This window comes from Eptesicus fuscus, chromosome 10 (genome assembly GCF_027574615.1).
Source record: "Eptesicus fuscus isolate TK198812 chromosome 10, DD_ASM_mEF_20220401, whole genome shotgun sequence".
In the NCBI taxonomy this organism is placed as follows: domain Eukaryota; kingdom Metazoa; phylum Chordata; class Mammalia; order Chiroptera; family Vespertilionidae; genus Eptesicus; species Eptesicus fuscus.
The window spans coordinates 689,898-715,454 of record NC_072482.1 but is presented as its reverse complement, the minus strand read 5'-3'; the positions used below and the strand labels follow the sequence as shown (position 1 = coordinate 715,454).

Here is a 25,557-nt window from a genome sequence, read left to right as displayed (position 1 = left end):
TGAGAAATAAAAACAGCAACGAAAGTGAGACAAAGCCAGGCTGCTATTGGCTCCCTGAAAAGTCAGAGAAAAGGGGCCTTGGAGGCAGGGTCAGGGGGTTCCCTGCGACAGCTGCTGCTGCGCATTGCTGCCCTGGGTGCAAATCGCATGGGGAACGTAGAGTTTAGGAGACGCACGCCTGGGGGAAGAACAGTGTGTGTGCTCTGGAGAGGGGCCAGCTGGGCCCTTTGTTTCCTAGGGTTTATAAGGGCTGGGAGTTTAGGGGAGGTCTTAGGGGAGGCTCTCAATAGAATATTCATCATCTTAATGCCCCAAATGAGATTTAGTCCCTTAACTTCGTCCGCCCTTGGGTGTGGCTGGCACAAATGGCACTCACTGGACTTCTGCTGCCTCCGTGAGTGGGGTGACTTAGGCTATTTACCCTCTCACTGGGGAGGAGAAGTGTAAATCATTTACTCTTAAGTGTCCTTGGTCAGGGGAGATAGGATTTTGCAATTTGTTAGATGGCTGTACACTGTTAGTTTACAGTTAACTCCCTGTCTCCCTTTCCCTGGTCCACTTGTCCTGGCTGACTGGCCTGTCTCAATGCGGCTGACGAGAAGGGGCAGCCACGCAGGGCTGAAGCACTGGGATGGAGGAGGTGCAAGAGGGTCCCAGCCCCTCGGGCCCTGCAGAGGCCTCCGTTCTCTACAGTGTCCTGGGAGGGAGAATTTTAAGCGGGGAAGGGACCTCTACTGCAGGAGGGTGCACAGCATGATCTGTGGTGGGGGAAGTACCTCTCAGGGATGGGGAGAAAACGGATTAGTTTTCTTTTAAGGAACATTTTAAATACACCCTTTTCTAGAACACCAGCTAAAACCTCCAACACCGAAGGAGGAAAGCATGAGGCTGAAAGGGGTAAAGAATTATGAATTTATTAGGTCATCGGAATCCCAGGGCTGAGCCCCAAGTGGCGCCAGCCCGCAGGGATGGGGGTCAGAGGTTTTAAAGGACTTTAGGTGGGCTTTTTGGTGGGGAACTCTCTGGGCAGGTCCGGATCCTGGGAAAGTCCAGAGGGGAAAGATAATGGTCTTAGCAAGTGGAAGGTAGTCTAAGCCGAAAGGGAATGTGGGTTGTGAAGTGGTCTAAAGTTCAGTTTCGGTGGGGAGGGGTGAGATCGATTCACTTATTTGATGTGACCTAACAGAGACCAGGCAGCCAGAATCCTGTGGAATAGGGTGAAGTCCAAACGCCTCCCGCCCAGAGACCAGGGGCTGTGAGAGTCACACTATAACCAGATAATCAATCGGTCCTCGTGCCGGTCCCTACTTGAGCCAATTAAGCAGAGACAGAGTTGAATCCTATATGAGCATTTATCCCATAATGCCGGCGGCATGGGGAGCAGGTCATCCACAAACATTTGCTCTCCCCCTACCATGAGCCAGCTGCTTATATGGTGTGAATATGATCCCCCCACCTTGGGCTCCAGTTGCAAATGCCCCACCTTGGGCTGCCAGTTGCGAGTGTCCCCCCCCACGTCCCGCGTGGTTCAGGGTTCGGGCCCTGGAAGAGGCCGCACACAAATGAAAGAGACGAGACGAGAAAATAATTTGGGAATTGGGGGCCAGGCCAAAGCCCAAGGGAGGATTCTGCTTTGCTCTGGCCTTGCCATCCTTTTTATTCGGGTTTGGGATCCAACTACAGCCCTTAGGCAGGCAATTCCAGTAACAGCTCCATGATAGCCCATCAGCAAGGACTTACATAAGACTAAAAGGTGGAAGTTGCTTCAGCTCCCTTTGTCTCAACTAGACGGTGGGTGCATGGCTCTGACCCTTGCCAGAGCCTCAAGGTTGACCAGCCTTCCGGGTTCCTTGTCCACCTCTTTCTGCTAGTGAAGGCAATGGGCGGCTTCCAACATCTCCCCCATTTCTTTTCCTTAAAAAATCTTGCATCTGCAGACTAGAAATAAACATATGAGAACAAAAATGAGACAAGCAATTGTGGTTATGCTGAGAGGCAAATGAATCAGTCTGTAGTAAGTTTCTTTCCAGGCCAACAGTTTCTTGAGTCCCAATTCAATGTCCAACAGTTTTGAGTCCCAATTTCAATGTCCAACAGTTCCTTATGTGTACATGTCAGCAACGATATTTCAGTTCTGGATGGTGGACAAATGGTGGCAATGCAGGTCCGACCTTCTCTGGCTTGGTCCTGGGCAACCTGCAGTGACGCACAGCTGTTGACCGCTAGCATGGCAAGGCATCCTCACTTCTGTACTGTCTCCCCTCCTATCCTCATGGTTGGAGCAGTCTGGCCAGCCTCTCTCTGGGATCCGCTTCCGCATGAATCCACACGGGCCTGGAGAGGTTTTCTGGAAATATACAAACATATTCCCAAAAGTTAATAAAGGAATCTCTTTTTCATTTTTTGCCCACACAATTTTCCTTTGGCTTATTTTGACACCATGTGATTTTTCCATGGGTGTCTTGCTATCAGCATTACAAATGAAAATTAATTTCCCAAAGTAAAAATCTTCTTGATGTAATTTACTCACAAAATATTTCTCTTACAGGATATTATTATACTATCCCCCCTTTTTTTGATTTAAATATTAGGAGGCTTTTGGAAACCTTGCAATGTAGTCTTGATAGCTTTTAATTTTTTGTACAGAAATATGACTGCTTTGGATTCACAGCATGTGTGGGAACTTTACCATGAGATGAATTATTAATAAAAATATTAGTTAATACTTCAGGAGCCATTTTTTTGGTCCAGTACAATTAAGTTTTCATGAATATTCATTTATTTCAATTACCCAAATTAGATTAATCTGTAATAAAGCTTATTTTTTAACTCCACTTGTCCTAGATTATGGACAATAAGTGACACTAACTAAACTTCTATAATTAGTCTTTAATTTTACATAAATTTTGTCAGAGAGGCAAAAATGCAAATTACTTACTTTAGTTTATGAGGCCAAATGTATTGACTTTTAATTACAGTTCTTAAGATGTTTGAAGAAAACCTCTCTTTATTTCCTTCCAAAATAATTTTCAGGTTACAGAGAGTTTTATTTAAAAATCTTTGTCTTTCTTTACACCAAGCAACCTACAGGGCTGCTGCTTGAACACTGGGTCAGGCATTCGAATAGCCATATCACAAGAAATCTCATTACAATAAAATTGACTACTATTTTACTGTCAGATTTAATACTTTAACAATCTTTAGTTTACACTGTAAATATTAGTGGAAGAGAATTCAAAATTTTAAAATTTCTCCTTTTTATTAAATTTATAATTATATTTTAAAGTATCCCCTTTGGCTAATTTGCATATACAGAGAGATCATGGGAGGTCTCAGTAACTTTCTTAGAAGACTTAATCAAATTGCTTATAAAGACATTGGCTTATTCAAAGGGAGGGGTTGGCCTTTGCTGTTTCAAGATGGCGGCCTCCATGGGAGCGGCAAGCTATGTGGCCATCATGGCGGCTTTCTAAACTGTTCTTTGACAGAAAAGATGTTTTTCTTTATTCTCACAACAAACAAGGGAAGAGCAAACCAAAATCTCTAAAAGATAGTAAAATTATATTGCAGACAAACAGAAGTCTCACTAGCTGTTTCTGGTGGCTTTATTAGAATTTAATTGTTTATACAAATATTGGCTTTTCATTTAACTTAATTTATATGAGACCTTGATTATATTTTAAAAAGCTAATTTATTTAAGTAATTTAAGTAGGTATCTTTTATTGAAAAGGCAAAGCAAAGCATATTTAGTAAATGTTTATGTCTGATTCACAAGGCGAAAATGTTGCCCCACCTCCGGCCTAATTAAAAATGCAGGCGGCTATGGGCTTTTATTTTAAATTCCATCTTAAAATTTTGCTGTTGGATTTTAAGAAATATTTTGCCCTCCTTAGAGGCCAAACCCTTCATAACATTTATAAGTAAAATATATTTATTAATTTTTATTTGATAAAGCTTTCCATGCAATTTCAAATATATTAAATCGGTTTAATTTAAAAAATATTTCCTTTAAGAAGTACAAATTCCTTGAATTACTCCGGGCCCTTGGAGTTTTCCAAGAATCATCTCTCGCCCAATTCAATTTGAACTTTAAACTTTTAAAGCTGGCAAGTCAAATATTTAGCATTTCTAGATTAATAACACTTTATATATATATATATTTTAAATATATTTTATTGATTTTTTACAGAGAGGAAGAGAGAGGGATAGAGAGTTAGAAACATCGATGAGAGAGAAACATCGATCAGCTGCCTCCTGCAAACCCCCTACTGGGGATGTGCCCGCAACCAAGGTACATGCCCTTGACCGGAATCGAACCCGGGACCCTTGAGTCCGCAGGCCGACGCTCTATCCACTGAGCCAAACCGGCCTCGGCACACTTTATATTTTTAAGAATAAATTTCAAAGTGCCAAAACCGGTTTGGCTCAGTGGATAGAGCGGCGCCTGCGGACTGAAAGGTCCCAGGTTCGATTCCGGTCAAGGCCATGTACCTTGGTTGCGGGCACATCCCCAGTAGGGGGTGTGCAGGAGGCAGCTGATCGATGTTTCTCTATCATCGATGTTTCTAACTCTCTATCCCTCTCTCTTCCTCTCTGTAAAAAATTAATAAAATATATATATTTAAATTTCAAAGACACAAGACATAATCAATTCAATAGATTCAATTCTGTCCTCTAGATTTTTTCATAAGGAAAATTCAGATAATTGAACAAATTTTTATCATTTGATTAACAGGCCCAGCCTAGCCGCTTGACTTTTTAAAAGGACCATAATTTTTTCTGCTCGGGGAAGGGTGGCTAGAAAACTTGTAGCCATTTAAATGCAAATTAACACATTCTTTGTCCTGAGAAGCCTGATTTCAAAGCCAGCCTTCCTGTGCTGCTTTAGATCTTTCTATTTTTCAACTATTTCTTTGAGATTCAAATCCAATTCTAATTATTTTAAAGCATTTTCTTTGGCAATTTTTGTAACAGACAATTTACTCATTTTCTTGAAGGGCTAAAAGTTAATTTTTTTTACACGCTTCATTAGCATTTTAAAAACTACTCTTTATTATGGAAATGCCAATCCTGTTACAGCTTGAACCTAGCCTGAATTTTTTCTTTTTGGTTCAAATCTGCCATTTTTCTTAGGAGAAAACCAGTCTTGGGTTTTTCATTTCTGTAGCCCTTGTAAAGAGTCAAGTCCAGCTTAAGACTTTATTAAAATCCAAAATCAGATTGTGCACGCATTTTGTCCTAAACTTTCTCCCTTTACACGTGCACAGAAATCCCAGACGCATTTCTAAATTTTAAAAACTTTTTCATGGTTCTGACCAGTTTGGCTCAGTGGATAGAGCGTCGGCCTGTGGACTCAAGGGTCCAAGGTTTGATTCCAGTCAAGGGCATGTACCTTGGTTGCGGGCACATCACCAGGAGGCAGCTGATTGAAGTTTCTCTCTCATTGATGTTTCTAACTCTCTCTCCCTTCCTCTCTGTAAAAACATCAATAAAGTGTATTTAAAAAAACAAAAACTTTTTCATGGCGAGAAGAGACTTTAAATTAGCATATGGGAGAGTGGGCGTCCATATTGGATTGCCACGTGTCTCCCACATCCTGCTTGCTTTGGGGGAACGTTTTCAGTAACAGATCTGGCCAAATTTCTTTTCATGCTAATAAAAGATCTTAAATTTTTTCCTTTTTCGATTTCCAAAGTAATTACTAGCACCTAAGCTTATCTTTGCCAAATTTTGCATTTCCCAGCGAGTTCTTCTATAATTTTTAAACAAAACTTTAATCTCATTGCGGGAGAGCGGATAGCCCTGCCCTCTCCTGCCACCTTTGAATTTCTCCGCACCAGAGGTGGTTTCAGCAGCGGGGTTTCGTTTCTTATTACAGATTTTAGATTCCAAATACAAACTAAGATTTTAATTTGAACAAGAAACCACATTCCTTAAGCAGTTGACAGAGCGTGGTTAATGTAATTATAGCTGCTCCCCAATCTATTTCTGCTCCTAACACCACTACTAGACAGGAGATATTCTGAATATCTACCATCAGGTCATGAGCACTGACTAGTCACTTCAAATGCCTTCGCCCCTGTGGGGAGGGGGAGGCCCGGCAGATTTTAGGGTGCAGGACCCTGAGCTCACCCTGTCAAGAACCCCCCCTCCCCCAACACCTGCTATCTATCACCTTACCCCGCGCGAGGCGGGCGACCTGGGCCCTCACCCGGGTCTCCGTCAAACCCAGGGGCAGGGAACTTGCTGACCCAGAACCTTCCCAGCGAGCCGCCAGCTGGCGGGAGGCGGGGATCGCAATGCGCCGCCCGGGACAGGGCCACCGGCGGCTTGCGCGGCTGCAGGCAGAGCTGGAAGCAAAGGCAGACCGGCGGCCGAGGGGCTCGCTGTGGTCAGCTTCCTGGCCAGGGGCGGCGGGGACCTCTGGACGCTGCCCGGGGAGCCAGCTCCCGGCGCTCCGCGACCCCCGAAGGCAGCGCTGAGGGCACCGGCCCGCTGAGCCGGCCCAGCCCCGGACTGCTGGGACCTGCCTTCCCGTCTGCCGAATGGGGACAGAATGCGTGCCTGGCTTAAGGGTATTTTATGTAAAGCCCTTCCCCATCACCGCCGTCTCAGAAATGAGCTAATTTCTGCAAATAGTCCACTGAGAATATTTGCTTGCTAAAATCCAGCCTGCTCCCGGAAGCCAGTTTGGGCCACGTGAGGGCAGAGTCCGACTTCGTGGGGCACCGGCGAGCGCAGCTAGGCCGCAAGGCACCCAGACTCTGACCAGGGCGGGGCGAGAGCCGGGGGTGGGCTGGGCCCGCGGGGCGGATCCGGCCCGCGCGGGGCCCGCAGAGGCTGGGCCGGCGCCGGCTCCCGCGCCCCGCGCCCCGCGCCCCGCGCGCCCGATCCGGCTGCGCGGAAGCCGGATTTCAGTTTCCTTTTCTCGGGCTGCCCCACCCCGCAGCCCCGAGGAGTCGCCCGGTGATCAGTGACGTAGGGGATCCTGAGCTTCCCATTGGCAGGCGGGGTTGGGCGGGGGCCAATCCGGGCACTGGACGCGAGAAATCTCGGCGGAGCGCCCGGCGGAGCGGGGTGGGAGGCGGGACGCGCGGTCGGGCTGGGTGCTTGCGGAAGGTCGCGACCCGGAACTGACCGCCTGGCCCTCGGCGACGAGGACGCGGCCCCGAGCTAGGCTCCGGTGAGTGGGGGCGTCGCATGAAGAATGCAGCCCCGCGCGCCCCGCCGCCTCCCCCTGCCCCGGGGGCCCCCCTCGCAGTCCCGGGCCCCGCGGGCGCCGAGCCTGCTCGTCGCCGGACGGAAGGAAGCGGCCCTGGTCTGGTTGCTTGGAGCCCAGCGGACCGCCTGCCCCTCACCGTGACCAAAGTCAAGTTTTCTTTCCTTTTTTTATCCGAATGAACCGGTTAAGTCACGTGCACTTGGAGCTACGGGTCCTCCCTCAGCCCATTAGCACTAGTATTTCCCGCTGACTTCCTTCCTGATTTCGGCCGTCGAGTGGGGAGCACATGGGAGGCCAGCACTTCAGGTCCCCGGTATCCCCGCTCTGCCCCACGGCCATCTGAGCTACTGCCGCTGGCGGGAGCACAGTCCCCGTGTGCGCGAAGGCCCGTGTCGCCCCGCCGAGCCTCCGGGTTCACTTTGGCCCCAGCCCGCGCCCTGGTGGCCCTTGCGCCGCCTCCCGCCTCGGCAGCCCCGTCTGTTCGGGCGGCGGGCCTGCCTGGGCGCTGTTGCTGAGCAGCCGGGCAGGCAGGTTTCCTTGGTCTTTACCTCCAGGCTCCCCCCCAGCTCACTTCCTCCCACGCCGCCTCACGCCCCCTTTGGGTGGCAGTGTCCCAGGCGTTCCTTGTTTTTGACAACCCCAGTTCTGAGGAATACTGGTCATGTGTATTGTCGGATGCTCCTCTACTGGAATTTGTCTGCTGTTTTTTCCCTAAGATCGGGCTCATGGGAGGACCCCAAAGATAGATTGCATGTCATCACATCATATCCAGGGTACACACTCCCCGCAGTGTTTGGGATTCTTTTGCATGGGAAATTTGTCTGTCTGAACTTATTCAAGGCAGGGCCTCTCAGGTGAGGGGCATATCTGATTCTGGCCTCCCAGGAGCTAGGACTGAGAGAGCAGCATGCGCAGGGCAAGGGGTGGGGAGTGGAGCCTGGAGAAGGTTATGTTCCTGGGTATGGTCCTGGTCACTGCATGTGGTGAGCGGGTTGCAAGCTGGACATGTAGGGGGGCCAGGTCACAGGGCCTGTGTGCCCTGCTGTGCACTTTGACCTCCGTCGGGAGTGTTGAAGCAGGAGAGTAAGAGGATGAGGCGTGTGTTCGGTTCCCTGCAGCACTTTGTAGGAGGTATGCCACATTCACCTAAACGACTGCCGTCCGTTGTTCATGTTCTGCATGGAAAGAAATATTTTGACAAATTATGACACACCATTGATCACATTGATTTTAGTGACACTAAATAATGCCTTGGATATCAAATTTGATGAAAAATGGTAACTCCCAGCGGATGGCTTAGATCCTTCTTGCAGGGAATGAATGGTTAGTGCCACTCGATCTCGGTAACCCATGGATGTTGAGCTCACTACTCCTTTTATGATCTTGAAGGAACTAAACTTGATAAACTGCTGCTTTCTTGTCTGGTAGCCAGATCGTCAGACGTCAGCACGACGGAGCTGTTGTCGGTGCTCCGGTCGCTCTAGCCACAGCCGGGGTTGATGTTGCACATTAACTGCCAGCTGCTTGCCACACTTTATTCCAGTTTGTCCTGTTGTAATAGAAAAACCCAGTCCAACACTTACATTCACGTTTATTAACGGGTGTGGTAAGAACTCAGATGAACAGCCAGATGACGGGATATATAGGGCGAGGTCTGGGAGGGTTCAGAGTACAGGAGCGTCTGTCCCTGTGGAGTCGGGGTGTGCCCACCTTCCCTGTGTGGCCGTGTCCGCCCACCTGGAGGCTCCCCGAATCCTGCGCCGTTGGGATTTTGTGGAGCTTCCTCGCACAGGCGTGATCAGTTACAACTCCCTTCCCAGCCCTCTCCCCTCTGGAATATGGGAGATGGGGCTGAGAATCCCAGGCTTGTATCCATGGCTCGGTCTTCTGGGCGAGCAGGCCCCATCCAGGAGTCTACCCGGCGTGGCCTCAATAGAATAAAAGCTGCTCCTACTGCTGCTGTCACCAGGAAATGACCAGGGTTTCAGGAGCCCTGTGTCAGGAACGGGAGCAGAGACCAAAACTTACTTTTCTATTATTTCACACCCCTGAAAGGCCGGGGTACGCCCTCCGACTCCCACTCCCTCCTGGTGACACTGTGACCAGGAAGGTCAGGAGATCTAGCCCCAGGCCGCACAGCAGAGGCGCGGGGCTTGGTCCTAACCCTGACTCACTTCCGGCATTGGCTAGGACAGCTGGGGAGAAGGCTGCCTGTGCTCCCTCACCCACGCCCAGGCGCTGTGGGGAAGGCTCGGGGCTGAGAGCAGGCCGGGGCCTGGCCTGGCCTGGCCGGCAGGTGAGGGCTGGAGAGGGAACTGCCGATTGGTATTTGCCTCATTACAAGACCTGTCTAGATAAACAGGCTTACCTTTCTGCACCAGCTCTTTGTATATTTCAGCCTAGTAACCTTCAAGAACTCTGCATTTCAGTCAGGATTCTTTTTTTCCTTCTTTTCAGATGACAGACAAGCCAAGCCAGGTGGGCATAAGCATTTATTGGTTCGTGTGACGGGAACGGTCAAGGGTAGGGTAGCTCCAGGCACAGCTCGATACAGGGGTTCACTGGTGGGCCTGGTTCCTTTCACTCCACCTCCTGGTGGGTTTCATTCTCGAGGAACTGCTCTAGCAGCTTCTAACCATATGACTCAGCTCTTGCAGGTTCTCGAGAAACCACAAGAATCTTTCCCCCGTGTCTCGGCGAGGTCTCCTTGTGACTGGCTGTAGTAAGGCGTGTTCTCCTCCCTGGAGCCAGCACTGTGGCCAGGGGTCTTCACTAGTCCTCTTGCTGCTCTCCTGAGCTGAGGGCGAGCTCGCCTGCAGCAGGGGCCCCAGAAGGAGTTGGAAGAATGCAAGCTGGCTGGACCCTCTCCCCGAAAGACAACCCTTAGAGCACTTCCAGTTGGATTAAGGAGCACCTGCTGTTGGATCCTGTTGCCTCTTACTGGGCCTCTCTAGTGTGGTTCTTTTTCTTTCTTTTCTTTTCCTTTTTTCATCTCTCTCTCTCTCTCTCTCTCTCTCTCTCTCTCTCACTCACACACACACACACACACACACACACACAGTGGGATTCTATTTTCCACCCGCTAGGTTGGCAGGAACTGAAAAGCTGACAACAGCAGGTGTGGGTGCGGCCTGCCTGCTGGTGGGAACGTGCGTTGGTGCAGACCGTTGAGGCTGCCTCTCGCCTGTGTGTACCAGGCTGTGTGCGCAGAAATGAGCAGTGTTTGTAATTGTCCCAAACTGGAGACAACCACATGGCCATCAAAATAGACTATATCAGAAGTAAAATTCTATAGGCAGAAAGCAATGAAAATGGACAAGATCAGCTCCCAATCACATGACTGAACCTCACGAACATGATGTTGGTAGTCCCCCTCCCAAAATGCAGTGTGACTCCATTCCTCTGACGCTCAAAGCCGGAGAAAGGAGCTCTGCGTACAGAGCTGTCAAACTAGGAGAGAGGGGAGAGCGGTTGTCGCCGCGTGGAACACCGTGGCTGCCAGGCCCTCCTCCCCTGGTTTCTGTCCCACCCTGGGCTCCCTGACGGTGGTGACTGCTCTTGCTGGCTGAGGGAGGGTGAAGAAGTCGCCTGCTGGAGAGAAGGACACATGGCTGAGACCGCGCAGGGGCTCGGGAGGCCTCTCGTAGGCTCCGGGCGCTCTGTGCCGGCTTCATCCACTTCCTCAGCCGGGGCCTCTGCAGGCCCCGCGTGGGTTCTGGGGTGAGGCAGACCATCTCTGAGGTTTGGCAAAAGCTGCTGTTCAGTCAGTCAGCCCTCCATTGCAGAGAAGTACGCTGTGCGGTGTGGGTGGGTCCGGCTTCTCCGGGCCAAGAGGGATTTGCCCGAGGAGGTGGCTTCCAGCTGAGACTTCAGCTGGAAAAGGGGTGGGCTCTGTGCAGAGGGGTAACACTTGCAGAGGCTCGAAGGGCTGGGCAGGAAAGAGTGTGGCGCATCGTGCGGCTTAGAGGGGTCTGCCTTGGCCGTGGGGTGGCGTCTGAGGTGGGAAGTGACAGGAAATGAGCCTGGAGACAAGACTGGCCCGGAGGACCTGGGGCCTCGCAGGGCGTGGGCCGGGGATTGGCTCTCCCTGGAGCACCTGACGCCAGGAGAGGTGTGAAGCAGGTGGCTCCGCGAGCACCCTTGCATTTTGACACGGGGTCTGTTTGAGGGACTAAAGGCACTCAGCAAGGGAGACAGGCTTCAGTACCTCAGGGGACCCTTGAGCGTTGCATAACCCCCACAAGTAGCTCTGGTTTCAGCTTCTAAAGAAAGTTCACTCAATTGTGTCCCTCGATTTAAGCTCTGGGAGGCCGGGACTTGGCCATATTGGTAGGCGCCCAGCACACGCCTAGTAACCTGTTGGATGAATGATGCCACCCTTAAGTGGGGTTCCCACAGGGCATGGAGCTCTCGGCCAAGTCCTTTGGAATTGCAAGGAAGAAGGGGATCTTGTTTGGAGCCTCGGGCTGGAGGCTGGAGGCCAGTGCAGGCCCCTCCGCTCACCGCTCCGGGCCTTGAAGTCCACATCGGGGTTCAGTGTCTTCTGGGTTCCTCCTGTGGCAGTCGGAGCCCGAGGCAGCAGGCGGCAGGCAGGAACGTGTGGGGTGGCAGAAGCCACAGGAAGTTGAGGGAGAGTTTAGCACCTGTTAGGGCAGAGGTTGACAGCTGTTAGGAAGCAAGGGGCCTGAGTTCCCATCCTCTCCCTCGGGAATGGCTGGTGGGAGTGCAGGTGTCTGCCCAGAGGCGGGCATTCCTGGCAGTGCCTCCCTCAGCTTGCTGGTAGCTCACAGTGTCTCAGCCACAGTTACGCATGACACCCACACCCTACACTGCTGCAGGAAGTCACACAGTCCCCTCAGCCGTCTGCTGACGCATGAGGACAGGTGCCAGGAGGTGGTTATGAGACCGAGGGAGTCTGGGGAGGGGTGGCTGCAGGGATGGGAACTCAGAAAGGTGGGGTGCCTCCAGTTACAGAAGACCTGCCCTGCAGTCGGGTTTCAGAATTCTCGTTCGGGTGAAGGGAGGGCGTGTGCCAGGTCCTCGCTGAGTTCTTCCCGGCGTGGGGAGGTTTGGAGCGGGTCTGTTTGCATTGGGCCTGAAAGGACTGGGCGTGGGGTGGTGAGCAGCTGTGCCGTCTGCCGGGCCCTGTGCCCCAGCCCTGCTTCCTGTCCTTTAAGAGCAGGTGCTCGTGGCCAGTGGCAGCAGTAGCATGCGCCCCTCACGGTGGCCAGCACCGCAGCCCATAGAGCCCTTCCATGTAGGTGACCTCAGCCGAGCTTCCGGCCAGAGGAGCTGCTGGCAGGCTCCTTTCACAGTTCGCCTGGGCGGGGAACAGTCCTGGATCGCGGCGTCTAGCCATGCGCCCTCCGGCAGGGTGCTTGCCCTGCCGCTCCTCAGGGTCCTTAGAAGAGTATCCTGAACGCTGGTGACAAGATGTGAAAAATGGCTGTACGGTGGGTCCTAAGTAAGTGCTGTCTCCAAGCAGTTGTTAGTCACCTGGCCATTGCGCTGCAGAGCCCAAGGCTGAACCGGGATGGTCCCCCCACAGATTGACACCTGGGTCTAAGCGGCCCAGCGGTGCACTGAGCTGCCGTCCGGTGCCCGCTGTACCGGGCTGGGGAGCGTGCAGCCCAGCGATGGATGTGAGCGTTCGTCTCCCTTGTCTGGTTGTCACGCTCTCAGACTGACGGTCCTGGACGGGCAGTTTTGTCTTCAGTTCCTCTGATCCACACGCTTCGGCACGTGGGCCTTGACTCTTCATGGTGATGAGCACCCTGGCCTCCGTTCGTGGTTTTGAACATCTGGTCCCGCAGACCCGGATGGAAAGCTAGCCCTCTCCTCAGAAGGTTTCCCTAACTTCTGTTATTGTGGAATCATTTAAAAGGAAGTCGTAGTTATGCAGCCCTAAGCACTGCCTAAAATATGGACATTCCCCAGCCTCAGTAAATACCATTTTAAAAATTAACAATAACTGCATAATATGATTCAACACCTAGTCCTTTGTCAGATTTCCTTAGTTGTCCCAAAACTATTTTTATGCCTCTTTAAAAAACAACAAAACAGGAGACGCCTGGCTTGTGTGGCTCAGTGGTTGAGCATCAACCCATGAACCAGGAGGTCACGGTTCCATTTCTGGTCAGGGCACATGCCTAGGCTGAGGGCTTGATCCCCAGTAGGGGGCGTGCAGGAGGCAGCTGATCGATGTTACACTCTCACATCAATGTCTCTCCCTCTCCCTTGCTCTCTCTCTAAAAAATCTTTAAAAATGGATTCTATATAATAAAAGCATAATATGCAAATTGTCCCCTCGACCAGGAGTTCGACCAGGGGGCAGGGCTGGCCAGGGGAAGGGAGGGAGGCCCTGATCCCCGCCCCCCCCCCCCGCCCCTCCGCAGCTGCTAGGGACCCTACCAGTGCATGAATTTTGTGCACTGGGCCCCTAGTAAGTAAGTAGAAGAGCAGGCCAGTTTTTGTGTGGAATGTCCTATCTTTTGGACTCGGCTGATTGTTTCCTCATGATGTGTTTTAGCTCATTCCTCTTTCCTTCAGATCTTCTGTCAACTGGAAGTTAGGTGTAAAGGCCTGATTCAGTTCATTTAGGTCAAACATTTGTGGCAGGACTACTTGCAAGGTAACGTGTCAGTCATAGGCGCCACAGGGTAGTCCTACGGGGAGGGGAGTGTGACGCTCGTCCCTCAGCGAGGGCGTGGTTGAGGTGATCGCAGGTCGCCTTTATCAAGGCGCATTAGGAAGCACTAACCCAGTGGCAGGTACTTGGGCTCCGTGGGACTATCCTGTCCCCCAGCACCTCATGGCTTTAGCATCCAGGAAAGATCCTGTCTTATCATGAGGATGTTTTTCTAATCTGCTACCCCTCCTGCACTTACTCGCCACTCTTCTTCTGTGACCCCTAGACTTTTATTTTCTGAATACGTGTGGCATTGTGTTCCTACGGCTTCTGGGCTTTAAAGCTGCCTCAGAGCCCGCACGCCCGGGTGGAGGAGGCTGTTCTCGCGAGGGCGGTGCCTGGCTGGCAGGCTGGTGGGCACTGGCTGATCTTCACAGTCCTCTCATCCTTCCGGAAACTGCAGCAGAAGGAAGTCCCAGTCCCAGCAGAGCAAAGGAAATGGCCTCCGCCTTTAACCTCGGAGCCCCCCACGGGGTGCCGGCAAGGGACTCCCAGCCCAGGACCCTCCTCTGGACAGCTCGTCCCCAGCAGGCAGCCGGGGAGCTGGCCAGGCCCTGCCTATGACTTGGCTACCCTTACTGCCCTAAACATTTTATTGCCTCGTTTGCCGTTAAGTTACTCAACCCCGCCCCTTCCTTGGAGCTTTGTGTACCTGCTTTCACCCCGTTGCGTCCCTCCGAGTGGAGCGGGCCGCAGCCCTGCTGGCCGCGTGCGGCCCCCGCCTGGCCGGCACTCACGGCACGGAGTGTGATGTCTCACTTAGGTCCTCGTGAAGTGGACATTACATCCATGCTTTGTTTTTCCTTTGGGTCTTAGAGCCTGGGGGTCATTTCTAGCTCATTCCTGTCCCTGCATGAAAGGGCACGAGGGCCACGGGGCTCTGTTGCGATGGACTTTCAGCGGACACAGTCCTGATGGCGTTGACTGCCCGCGCGCGTGCGCTCGCTCCAGCCTCGCAGTGGCCCGTGTGGGCCCTCTGTGCCCTCTCGCTCAGTGCGGCCGGGGTTCACAGCAGAGCAAGTTCCCGCCCTGCCCCTCGAGCGCTTCCTCTCTCGCTGCCACTTTCCGTCTCGCTCTGCCTCGAGCTTGGAACACTCCTGGGCTTGGAGCCAGGGTCTGCATTCTCTCCCAGCCTCCTTTCTGTGTGTGGTCTCACGGTCAGGACTTGCAGCATAATGCTTTCACCCAGCCCACTCAGAAACCTGCAAGGTAAGTCTCACCCCCCACTTTATGGGGGGCTACACAGGCTCAGAGTTCTAGAAGAGTTCTCTCTTGTCCACAGAGTCAGGGGCAGCAGGCAGCTGTCGGGTCAGGAAGTGGGCCAGGCGGCAAAGGTAAACGGACTGAAGTCCTCCCGTGCTCAGCTGTGCTCGGCGGGGGACGGGCCCTCGGCGCACAGTGCAGGCTCGGCTGGGCACCCCTGCCCTTGGTTTCAGTGAGCCCAGGCGGGACACTCCACCTTGTTCCTCGCAGCGCGGCCGGGCCAGCTCTGCGGGGAGGCACAGCGGGAGCGGTCCAGCGGTCAAGGGGCGCTCTGCAGGCCCCCGCCGAGCCTCACGGTCGGACGAGAGGCAGACCCAAAGCCCAGCGCGGGGACCGTCTGCGCAGGAAGTGCCCGAGCTCGCACTGCCGGTGCTCAGGCGCTGGAACCTGAAGGAGTGCTGGCTGGGCCCGGAGCAGCTGTGCGGCCTGTGGCTGCCCAGCTGAGGGCACTGCCTAGTGGACGTTGCAGGTTTGTGTATTTGTCATGAGTTTCCCAGCAGAGCCCGTGGGTCCCCGTTCTGTCATAGTTGCATCAGCTGATGGAAGGCAAGGGCCTGGAGGCAGGACTGCTTTCCCCACCCCCTCTACCAGGCTGCGCCCTCTGGCCTCAGTTTCCTCATCTGTAAAGTGAGGGGTGGACTAGATGGTCAGTGAGCTGCTCTCACGCTGCTGTTTGGTGCGCCTGTGGGAGCTGGTAAGTCTGCTGCTTGCTGGGGCGGCCCTGTGTGGGCTGCCAGCTCCGCCCTCTGCTGGGTCAGCTCTTGACTCCATGTCTGGTCTCCAAGGAGCAGGAGCCCCACCCGGGAGCAGAGGCCCTCTGAGCCAGGACCAAGGACAGCATGGCCACGGCCGCGCCGCTGCGCAGCCTGGAGGAGGAGGTGACCTGCTCCATCTGCCTGGATTACTTGCGGGACCCGGTGACCATCGACTGTGGCCATGTCTTCTGCCGCAGCTGCACCGCCGACATCCGCCCTGCCTCTGGGGGCCGCCCCGTCTGCCCCCTCTGCAAGAAGCCTTTTAAGAAGGAGAACATCCGCCCCGTGTGGCAGCTGGCCAGCCTGGTGGAGAACATCGAACGGCTGAAGGTGGACAAGGGCAGGCGGCCGGGGGACGCAGCCCGGGAGCCGCAGGACGCGAGGCTGTGCGAGCGGCACCGGGAGAAGCTGCACTATTACTGCGAGGACGACGGGCAGCTCCTGTGCGTGCTGTGCCGGGAGTCCCGGGAGCACAGGCCCCACGCGGCCGTGCTGCTGGAGAAGGCCGCCCAGCCCCACAGGGTAAGCCCTCACCGCGGCGCTGCCCACCTGGAGGCTGGCCTGGCCCACAGCCGCTGCAGGCTTCTTGCCGGCCCGGGCCTCAGCCTGAGTCCACCCCGCTGCCCCAGCCCAGAACGTCCATCTGTCCCCACTGCTTGTCTTTCTGCAGGAAAAAATCCTGAACCACCTGAGTATTCTAAGGAGAGACAGAGACAAAATTCAGGGCTGCCAGGCGAAGGGAGAAGCTGATATCCTGGCTGCGCTGGTAAGTGAGGCTGTGAGGGAAGCCTGAGGCCGTGGCCTGGCGGGCGCTCTGGGCTGGTCCAGGAGCGGGCCAGCCTGCCCAGCAGCTCTGGCCTTAGCCTGCTTCCTGATCTGAGGGGGTTGCCTAGATGTCAGCTAAGGTCCCTCCTCCTCTGTGACTCACCTCAGCTGTGGGGCCACCTCTGGCCGCTGCTGCTCTTCTGCGAGGGCGAGCCAGGGAGCGGGGACCACGGAAGGCTGGCTCTGCTCTCCCTTTCAGAGGAGAGACGGAGTTGCTGCGGCAGTGGGGCCAGCGGGCTGGCAGGAGGGCCCTGGCCCGGGACTAGGAGGAGGGCGGGCTGAGGGGGCCGGTGGGGCGCCGCTGCGACAGGCAGCACCTGTGCGCTTCGGTAGACATGGTGTCAGGAGGAAAACTGAGAGGCGGGTTCCAGTTTTCTGTGGGAAGTGGGCATTGCAGAGATGTTGGGGCCAAGCCTGCCGTGAGCCACTGGGCCCTGGGAGAGGGAGAGAGTGAGGCAGGAGACACAGCTCAAGTTCAAGGAGCACCTCCAGGCCCTGGTGTGTGTGGACGCAGCCCACCCTCAGTCAGCGGGCACAAGGACACTGACCAGATCCCCGCCTGGACTGGCAGTGAGATTCGGGGGCAGGCAAGGTCATGGTCCCTGAGCACAGACTCGCTGAGGTCACTGGTGTGGCCCTGCGTGCAGGGCCCGGTGCTGGAGCGAGGGTTGGTCGGCTTGGAGGAGAGCAGTCAGCGAGCTTCCTGGAAGAGGTGGCGGCAGAGACTAGTGTTCAGGAGGCCCTGGAACATACTGTTCTCCTGGAACCGGTAACAAGCTGAGCAGGCAGGCAGATAGCAGGCAGGCAGAGTTCCAGTCCCCAGGTCCTGCTACGGGCCTGCAGCACCTTGGTGGACTGCTCTGTGACTGACTGACTTCTCTGAGGAGGGAGGTTGGCCCAGGGATGCGCGAAAGGCCCCCAGCCTGAGCTTGGGATTCGTGGGTGGGAGAAGAGCCGCCTGGCGCCGCTTACACTAGATCCTGCAGGGATCTTCCACTGTCAGGCAGAGGCGTCACCCTTGCCCTTCCCACCCCGCAGCAGAAGCTCCGGGAGCAGAGGCAGCACGTCGTGGCCGAGTTTGCGCAGGGCCACCAGTTCCTTCGGGAGCGGGAGCAGCACCTGCTGGACCAGCTGGCCAGGCTGGAGCAGGAGCTCGCCGAGGGCAGGGAGAAGTGCCAGGCCAGGGGCAGCGGGGAGCTGGCCCGGCTGGCGCTGCTCATCTCCGAGCTGGAGGGCAAGGCCCAGCAGCCGGCCGCAGAGCTCATGCAGGTGAGAAGCCTTCCGGGGCAGGGCCGGGCACCAGGGCTGGGCACAGGGCGGCAGGCCCTGTCCTGCTACGGGCTTGCAGGACCTTGGGGGCCTTGGCTTTCTTCTCTGAAACGTGGGCTGGTAACCCGGCTCTGCCCACTCCTTCCAGTGGTTGCTTGAGCATAAAGTGCGATTGCCGGGGTCTTTCTCAGCATCTGCCAGGGCTCAGGAATCTGGAGAAGGGGCTGTGATAAAGAATGAAGAGACTAGACAAGAAATATGAATTTGGGAGGCATTTTGGAGGGACAGACGAAACTTAGTTCTAGTGACTAAGCTCTCCGAATCTCCGGACCCCTGGCTTTTTATTAACACATTTTGCCCTGTAGCAAAGAAGATGTACATATCAAAGGTAAGGTTTGATAAACAATAAAGGATTATCAGGTTAGGGGGAACTGCCCTTAGCTGTCTGGCAGCAGGCAATAACTTGCAGATCTTCAGCCCTGCTAAAGCCCCAAGGTTCATCAGTCTTTTGATGAACTTCTTGCATAATTATGACCTGCTGGAATTAGCCTCCAGCATGCGATGGCTGGCATGGTGTTGCTTTAAAAAGTAAATTTCCTGCAAAGTTTAAAAATATTGAGATGGAGGGGAAGGTTACTAGTATTTTCATTGGTCTCTTCTATCCTCATCACTAGCATCATGAGCCTGTCTTCCAACAAGTCTCACACCCTGGCAGAGACTCGTCCATGGAAGCTCTTTGTGGCTCTGGAGCTGAAACTGTGAAAGCTGGGGTAGGAGGGGGTGTCAGAGAGGGCCGGAGGGTCAGTGTAGGCGAGTTTTTCTCTGGGACTCGGAGCCACTGCAGGGCAGAGATGGACACAGGTGAGTTGCCTCTGGAATGCTTCCTGATGCTGAGAAAGGAGGAGGCCTGGACTGGAGGACAGACATGTGGCCAAACTGAAATGGCTCCACAAGTCCAAACTCCGAGCCTCCCAGAGGAGTCGGTCCTGCAGGCGGGACTCTGCTCCGGGGTGGCGGGGGAGGGGGGGGGGTGGGGGGGTGGGGGGGGAGGGCTCGCCCCTCCCTCTACTCTCGTGGGCTAGGGAGGCCGATGTGGCGGTCCCTCCCCTTGCGTGGTCGGGGTGGCTGGGCCTGTGTTGGCCTCGGAGATGCTGCTCCAGGCCAGCGGCAGGCAAGCCGGTAGCTGGCGGAGAGGGCAGGGCACATTCTCGGCGTCTGGGCCATCACGGACCTGGGTGGCAGAGGCTTCGCCCTCTCCGTCCTCGTGAATGCAGGACTCGGGACTGGCAGGGCTTTAGTCCTTCTGTGCAGCCGCTGAGGGCCGGAGCGCTCCCGCCCGCTGCCTCGTCCCGGCCCCTGTGCTCTCGTGCTTTTCTCTCCTGTAACCAGTGTGTGTCTCTGGCTCCGCCCTTCCCTACAGACATTCTGTTGCCTCAAATTGCTCTCAGACTCTGGCTGGGTCACTTGCTGCCTCTCCCCTCCCCGTGTCTCCTTTCCCTTCAGGGACGAGCATCCTGCCTTCCCCACGGCCACCACTGGCCCGTGCACTGCCTGGAGCAGAGGGCGCTGGTGCTGGCGGGGCGACCTTGCCGTTGCGTGTGTCCTGGGGGTGCTCACCACTTCACCCACAGGAGCTGTGAGGGCAGCGGAGGCCCAGCCTTCAGGGCCCCCAAGAGCCTCAGATTGAAGCCTTGCCTGGGGTTGGGGCAGGGAGAGAGTTGGGCGTCTGCTTCAAGCCGGTGCAGGAAGTAGCCCGCTGGGTGTTGTCTGTGTTTGTTTAGATTTTGCTGGTCAGCCACCCCTTAGTTGTCATACTTCCCAGGGTTATCTGACCGCCGGTGGGCAGGAAGCCGGAGGTGCTGCAGAACGGGAGCTGGTGCACAGGTCTGCTAGGGACACGTGGGTGACAGGAAGCAGCAGGCTAACGGTGCACAACAGGCTTTTGACCAGGGGACGGAAAAGGAAAGGAAGCTCTCTGGACTGGGACCTCATGACGGTGCTAAAGGGGAAAGGGAGAGGAGTGGTCGGAAGGCACGGACGTCCTCTCGTCCAGCCCTGGGCAGATCTCTGTGGTGCCCACTGCGGGTTGCCTTCCTTGCCCGGGAAGAGCCCTTTGCGATGCTCTCGTCAGCACCCAGGCCTGTGCTCAGCCGGGCGGGCCGCGCCCTGCCTGCCTCACCACCTATCGTGCGAGGCCTGTGCGTGGCTGCAGGCGGCCTGCACCCCCAGGTCCCCTCTGTGTCCTTGGGGAGGAGGGTTCCTGCACTGCTGTCCGGTCCCACCCTCTCCGGCCACTCAGCACCTTTACCCCTTAAGCGGCTCCCACTGCCCATCGGTTGGCCCTTTTGCACCACATCCCTTTGCAGACTTGGCACTCACTGCCTCAGACTTGCTGCCCAGCCCTCCAGCTGCTTGGACTTCCTGTTTCGAGGAAGGATTGGCCAGAAACGCAGCGGGGTCTGGCAGCTGCTTCCTGGTGAGGACAGGCGTAGCTCTGACCTCTTTCGTGTCCTTCCCTGCAGCAGACCCGCTGCCTCCCGAGACGTTCTGGGCATCGAGCAGCCACAGCCGCCCATGCATTTGGCCCCCCACCTCTGCCCTCCCAGGCCCCTCTGCTCCGCTCCGCTCTTCCTCCTGCCCGCGCTCCCTGGCACACCTCTGGTCTCTCCCCTGCAGGTGTCCGCTCTAACGGGGGGGGGGGGGGGGGGGGGGGAGATGGCAGCTCTTTCACTGCTGTACCCAGGCTGCTAGAGCAGGGCTGGCATGTAGGAGGCGCTTAGGATTTATGAATGAGTGAAATGAAGGCAGAACGTATGTAGACTGCTGCGGAGGCTCTAGACCCACAAGGGAAACCACCAGCACCTCACAAGAACCCCTCGCCTTCCACCCTCTCTGTCACCACGGCAGCCCGGTCTCCCTCCTCCAGCCACTCCCGCCCGTCGTGCCCCGTTGGCCTGGGCCCCTGTCTCCCCTGCCGCGGGGCTCCGACCCATTGCCATCTCCCCCTGGTCCACAGCAGCAGCCTCCAGGCGGCCCCCAAGTCCACGCAATGGGTGGTGTGGGCTCTGGCCAGCTGCTGTGCCACACTCAGTGCCGGGACTAGACTGAGCAAGGTCGTTTGTCTCTGTCTCTCAGGAGCCGTTCCGTGTGGGGGGCCTGGGCTGTCGGGGCTGTGAGCTCCTCAGAGCTGGCGACTTCCTCTGGCTCCACTCACTTCCAGGGACTTGTCGTCAGCTGGTTGTCAAAGTGGGGCTCGCCACCTAGAGATGCAGAGTCGGCCAAGGGAAAGCGGAAGCAGAAAGCAACTTCCTTTTTGTAAAGGACGTGACCCAAAGTTGTAGTCATTGCTTCCCTTTACTCTCATGGCTGGAGCTTAGTTTCATGACCAGACCTGGTTACAAGGGACTATGGGAAATGGAGTTTTTTGCTGGGTTCTGTCATTAAAAGGAAGAAGGGGAGAATGGATCCTGGAGTCACAGCCACATGAAAGCTCCCCTTCCTGAAACCCAGCGTGGTGTATGGCTGTCCGTGGGACGAAGTTTAAACTCCCTGCTGTTCCTGTTCAGCCTGCATGGCCTGCCCTGCCTCCCTCGCTGTCCCTTCCCACCTCTGACCTTCACCTGGCCAGCACCTCCCACTTCCAGTCTGCACGGGCGCTGTCACCGCAGGGGAGCCGGCCCTGCTGCACCAGACCCGGCCGCCCCCGTTGCTCTCATTATTTTGTTTCCCTTTTACCCAATACTCCACCAGAACCCCGTAAGGAAGGGCCCGCGTCCGTCTGTGACGCGCTGGCGCAGGTGAGTGAGGTCCGACCGCTGACCCCGTGCTTTCTTCCCTTCCAGGACACCAGGGACTTCTTGAGCAGGTAACAGCTTCTTCGCCGGAGTGTGCCTCGCCCTGCCTGTGCCCGTACCCCGCTCCCCCTTTTCCTTGACCTTGAGCCATTTGAATGAACGGGGAATGAACGGTACCGAAGGTGCCCACACCCATGGTTCCTCCTGGGAAGCAAGAACCACCTGAACCTGAGTCTCGCTGTCCACGGAGCAAGCTCTCTGTGGCGCCCCCCTCGGCCTGCTCTCCTTGTCTGGGACGGTCAGGTGGCGAGGGGAGAGGTGGCTCTGGGAGCTGAAGGGCCTGGGGTTGAGTCTGCTGACACTCGCAGCTCTGTCTCTGGCCTGTTCCTGTCTGCGGGCGGATCTGGTTCCTCCCCTTCAGGCTTGTTCTGAGGGTTGAGAGCAGGCGTCCTCAAACTACGGGCCACATGCGGGTGTTTTTGCCGTTTTGTTTTTTTACTTCAAAATAAGATATGTGCAGTGTGCATAGGAATTTGTTCATAGTTTTTTTTAAACTGTAGTCCGGCCCTCCAACGGTCTGAGGGACAGTGAACTGGCCCCTGTTTAAAAGTTTGAGGACCCCTGGTTGAGAGGAATGCAAGAGCAGCTGAGGTTACGTCTCCTCTCCTCAGGTACCCACGGAAGAAGTTCTGGCTCGGGAAACCCATTGCTCGGGTGGTGAAGAAAAGGACCGGAGAATTCTCAGATAAACTCGCGTCTCTGCAGCGAGGCCTGCGAGAATTCCAGGGTAAGGCTGGGGAGCGCCTGGGGCGGAGCAGGAGCTGGGCTGGACTCGGGGAGGGCCCCGCTCTCGGGGCTCCGAGGCTGCGGTCGAGGAGCCGTGAGCGCGGTGCTGGGCCTGCGGGCCATCGCTGTCCTTCTCTTCTCCGCAGGGAAGCTGCTGAGAGACTTGGAATATAAGACGGGTGAGTGTCCAGCAGGTGGTTCCCCCGGAGACGGCTGCCCCCGCCAGGAGTCCCCTCGGGCCACAGGGAGAATCTCCCAGCGGCGGAGCTCAAGCCCCACTTCGTCTCTGACCACTGTCTGCCCTCCGCTGCAGTGGCGGCTCCACGACACGGTCTGGCCTTCCCTGCCCCGTGCCCGTGTCTGGGTTTTCCAGCCTCACAGGGCCTGCCGCCAGTCCCTTCCCTGACTCAGTTTCCTCTCATCGGCCTGATCACATGCTTCCGTATTCGGAGCCCACTGGGAGGGCATGAGGGCAGCCTAGGCCAGGGCGTGCCCTGCGTGTGGGACACGGTGTGACTGGCCCCTGGGGTGGTGCAGTGTGGCAGCCCTGCCATGGACACCATGGAGACGCATGGCCCTCTGGGCCCACTGTGACCCTGTTACCTCCTCCTTTGTTCCCACAGTGAGTGTCACCTTGGACCCGCAGTCAGCCAGCGGGTTCCTGCTGCTGTCCAAGGACTGCAAGTGTGTGACCTACAACAGCGGCCTGTACCACTGCGCCTACCTGCACCCCCAGCGGTTTGACTGTGAGCCCGGGGTGCTGGGCAGCAAGGGCTTCACCTGGGGCAGGGTCTACTGGGAAGTGGAGGTGGAGAGGGAGGGCTGGCCCGAGGATGAAGAGGACGGGGACGAGGAGGAAGAGGGGGAAGAGGAGGAGGAAGAGGAGGCTGGCTATGGAGATGGATACGACAACTGGGAAACAGATGAGGACGAGGAATCATTGGGGGACGAAGAGGAAGAAGAGGAGGAAGAAGAGGAGGAGGAAGTTCTGGAAAGCTGCATGGTGGGCGTGGCCAGAGACTCTGTGAAGAGGAAGGGAGACCTCTCCCTGCGGCCGGAGGACGGGGTGTGGGCGCTGCGCCTCTCCTCCGCGGGCATCTGGGCCAACACGGACCCTGAGGCCGAGCTCTTCCCGGCAGCGCGGCCCCGGAGAGTGGGCATCGCCCTGGATTACGAAGGGGGCACCGTGACTTTCACCAATGCCGAGTCGCAGGAGCTGCTTCACACCTTCACGGCCACCTTCACCCGGCGCCTGGTCCCCTTCCTGTGGCTCAAGTGGCCCGGAACACGCCTCCTGCTGAGACCCTGAGCCCCTGCTGCCTGCCCTGGCCCACCCCTCGGTCTCCTCTGGAGTTCCAGGACTGAAGGCGGAAGGAGGCGCCTGGCCCAGCACCTGAAGGAGGGAGAGGGGGGACCCCACGGCCACTGCTGCGCCACCCACACTGCAGGGCGCCTCTTCTCCCGCCGCCTGGGCCCTGTGCAGGCTTCCAGCCTGGCTCCTCCCCCTCCCTCCGTGGCCTTTGACCCAGCCCTGCACTGTCTTTGCGGAGTAAGAGGCCAGGCAGCACTTTCTCGCCCAGGGTAGCATTCCGTGCCACATGTCCTGGGAAAGACTGGTGGACTGACCCACCCCAGCCACCGCTGTCCCCAGATCCCAGAGCTTCCCCTCACCCCGTCCACTCTGCTGCCTTCCCTGCCACTTCCAGAGCGGCTCCGCCGAAGAGGGAAACATCTAGGAAAAGGCTGCAAATGGGCGGGAGGAAAGGCAGCGAGGCCTCCCTGGCATTGGAGTCTGGCGCCCAGCGAGGTCTCGTGTGGAGGGCAGAGACCACGCTCTTCAGAGACCAGGGCTGTGCGGTCCCGACGGTGGAGGGGGCTCCTGCAGCCACGGGGTCTCGGGGGTGGTCTGCATGCCTTGGCTTTGGGATGACAGTTGTGACCAGGGGTCAGTAAGTGACCTGGGTTGGTCCTGGTGAGGAGAGTTTGTAAACACCCAGGAGTCTTGTCTTCATGGTCCATCTGGAAGCACGGGGCGAACATCCCCTCGAGCAGAGCCTCCCCGCCGCAGGGCTGGACCAGCTTCTCCAGTGGGGCGCTCGGCTCCCGCACCGCCCCATCCTCCGGGCGCAGGCTGGGGAGAGCAGGCAGTGGGTGTCCACAGGCCCAGCCCTGGTCCCAGCCTCTGTCCAGGCCCCACAGTGCCCACAAGCTCCCTGCTCCAGCCAGATCACCGCGCAGCTGCCCTTCCATGGCAGGCACTCTGCCTGCCCTGCCCTGAGCAGCTCTCCCCACCACTGGACCACCGTGCCCCCTCCGCCAGCACACCCTCCACGCCACATGCTGCCTCCGTCACGCACATCTGACTTCTGTCTAGTTCTGTAAGCTCTCGGAGGGCGGGCGCCATCTCTTGTATTTCTCTTGTATTCTCCATGGCACCTAGTGCAGTGCTGCGCAGAGTAGGTGCTCAATAAAACCTTGTTGGACAGCTGGGTTCCAGTGAGTTTCCTTACAACTCAGATGTCACCGGGCCTTCTCTGTCTGAACACAAAGGTTCTGTTGGCAGCAGTGGCTCAGCTTCCACCGGAGCCTTCAGAACCTGGGCTTTGCTATCTGTCCTCCACACGCTCTGTCACGGCTGGAAAGACCCCAGGGCCCCAGACCAGCCAACACGGGTCCAGCATGTGCTCAGGACAGGGCTCCCTGGGAAGTGTGTCATTCCCCCAGCACCCCCAGATCCTCCCATGGAGACGAAGCAGTGCCCCAAAGGATTCTAGTTGCAGCCTGACCTCAACTGACTGGCCATTTCTTTGTTCTGAGTTTTTCTCGTTGCCATGTCAGAGAGCGAAGGGGCCACACGTGTGTGCCTGAGACTCGCTGCTCAAACAGCACACTTCCTGCCGGACTGTTGTTGCTGACTGGAGTGTCCAGCAGGTGGTTCCCCCGGAGACGGCTGG

At 56.2% G+C, this 25,557-nt stretch overlaps 1 protein-coding gene across 4 annotated transcripts; it reads left to right on the top strand.

The window, feature by feature from the left end:
• Nucleotides 1–7,082: 7,082 nt before the first annotated feature.
• Nucleotides 7,083–25,088, top strand: TRIM26 (tripartite motif containing 26). Of its 4 annotated transcripts, XM_054721967.1 has the most exons (9): nt 15,199–15,245; nt 15,385–15,643; nt 15,960–16,451; nt 16,600–16,695; nt 17,793–18,023; nt 21,866–21,888; nt 22,489–22,604; nt 22,750–22,782; nt 23,227–25,088. In XM_054721967.1, the coding sequence occupies exons 3-9, from the start codon at nt 16,014–16,016 to the stop codon at nt 23,910–23,912; spliced, it is 1,623 nt and encodes a 540-aa protein (XP_054577942.1). In that variant the 5' UTR covers nt 15,199–15,245; nt 15,385–15,643; nt 15,960–16,013; the 3' UTR covers nt 23,913–25,088. The 4 variants fall into 4 exon arrangements, with proteins under 4 accessions (XP_008155620.1, XP_027989633.1, XP_054577942.1 ...); XM_008157398.3 differs by lacking the exons at nt 15,199–15,245; nt 15,385–15,643 and adding an exon at nt 7,083–7,184 and having other exon boundaries at nt 15,966–16,451; XM_028133832.2 differs by lacking the exons at nt 15,199–15,245; nt 15,385–15,643 and adding an exon at nt 7,083–7,184.
• Nucleotides 25,089–25,557: the final 469 nt, after the last annotated feature.

Excerpts from the sequence above, each read along its gene's own strand:
- TRIM26 (XM_008157398.3), top strand. The coding sequence starts at position 16,014 with ATGGCCACGGCCGCGCCGCTGCGCAGCCTGGAGGAGGAGGTGACCTGC. Across the intron at positions 18,024-21,865 it reads CGGCCGCAGAGCTCATGCAG|GACACCAGGGACTTCTTGAG; the intron begins GTGAGAAGCCTT and ends CTTCCCTTCCAG. Across the intron at positions 22,783-23,226 it reads AGACTTGGAATATAAGACGG|TGAGTGTCACCTTGGACCCG; the intron begins GTGAGTGTCCAG and ends TTGTTCCCACAG.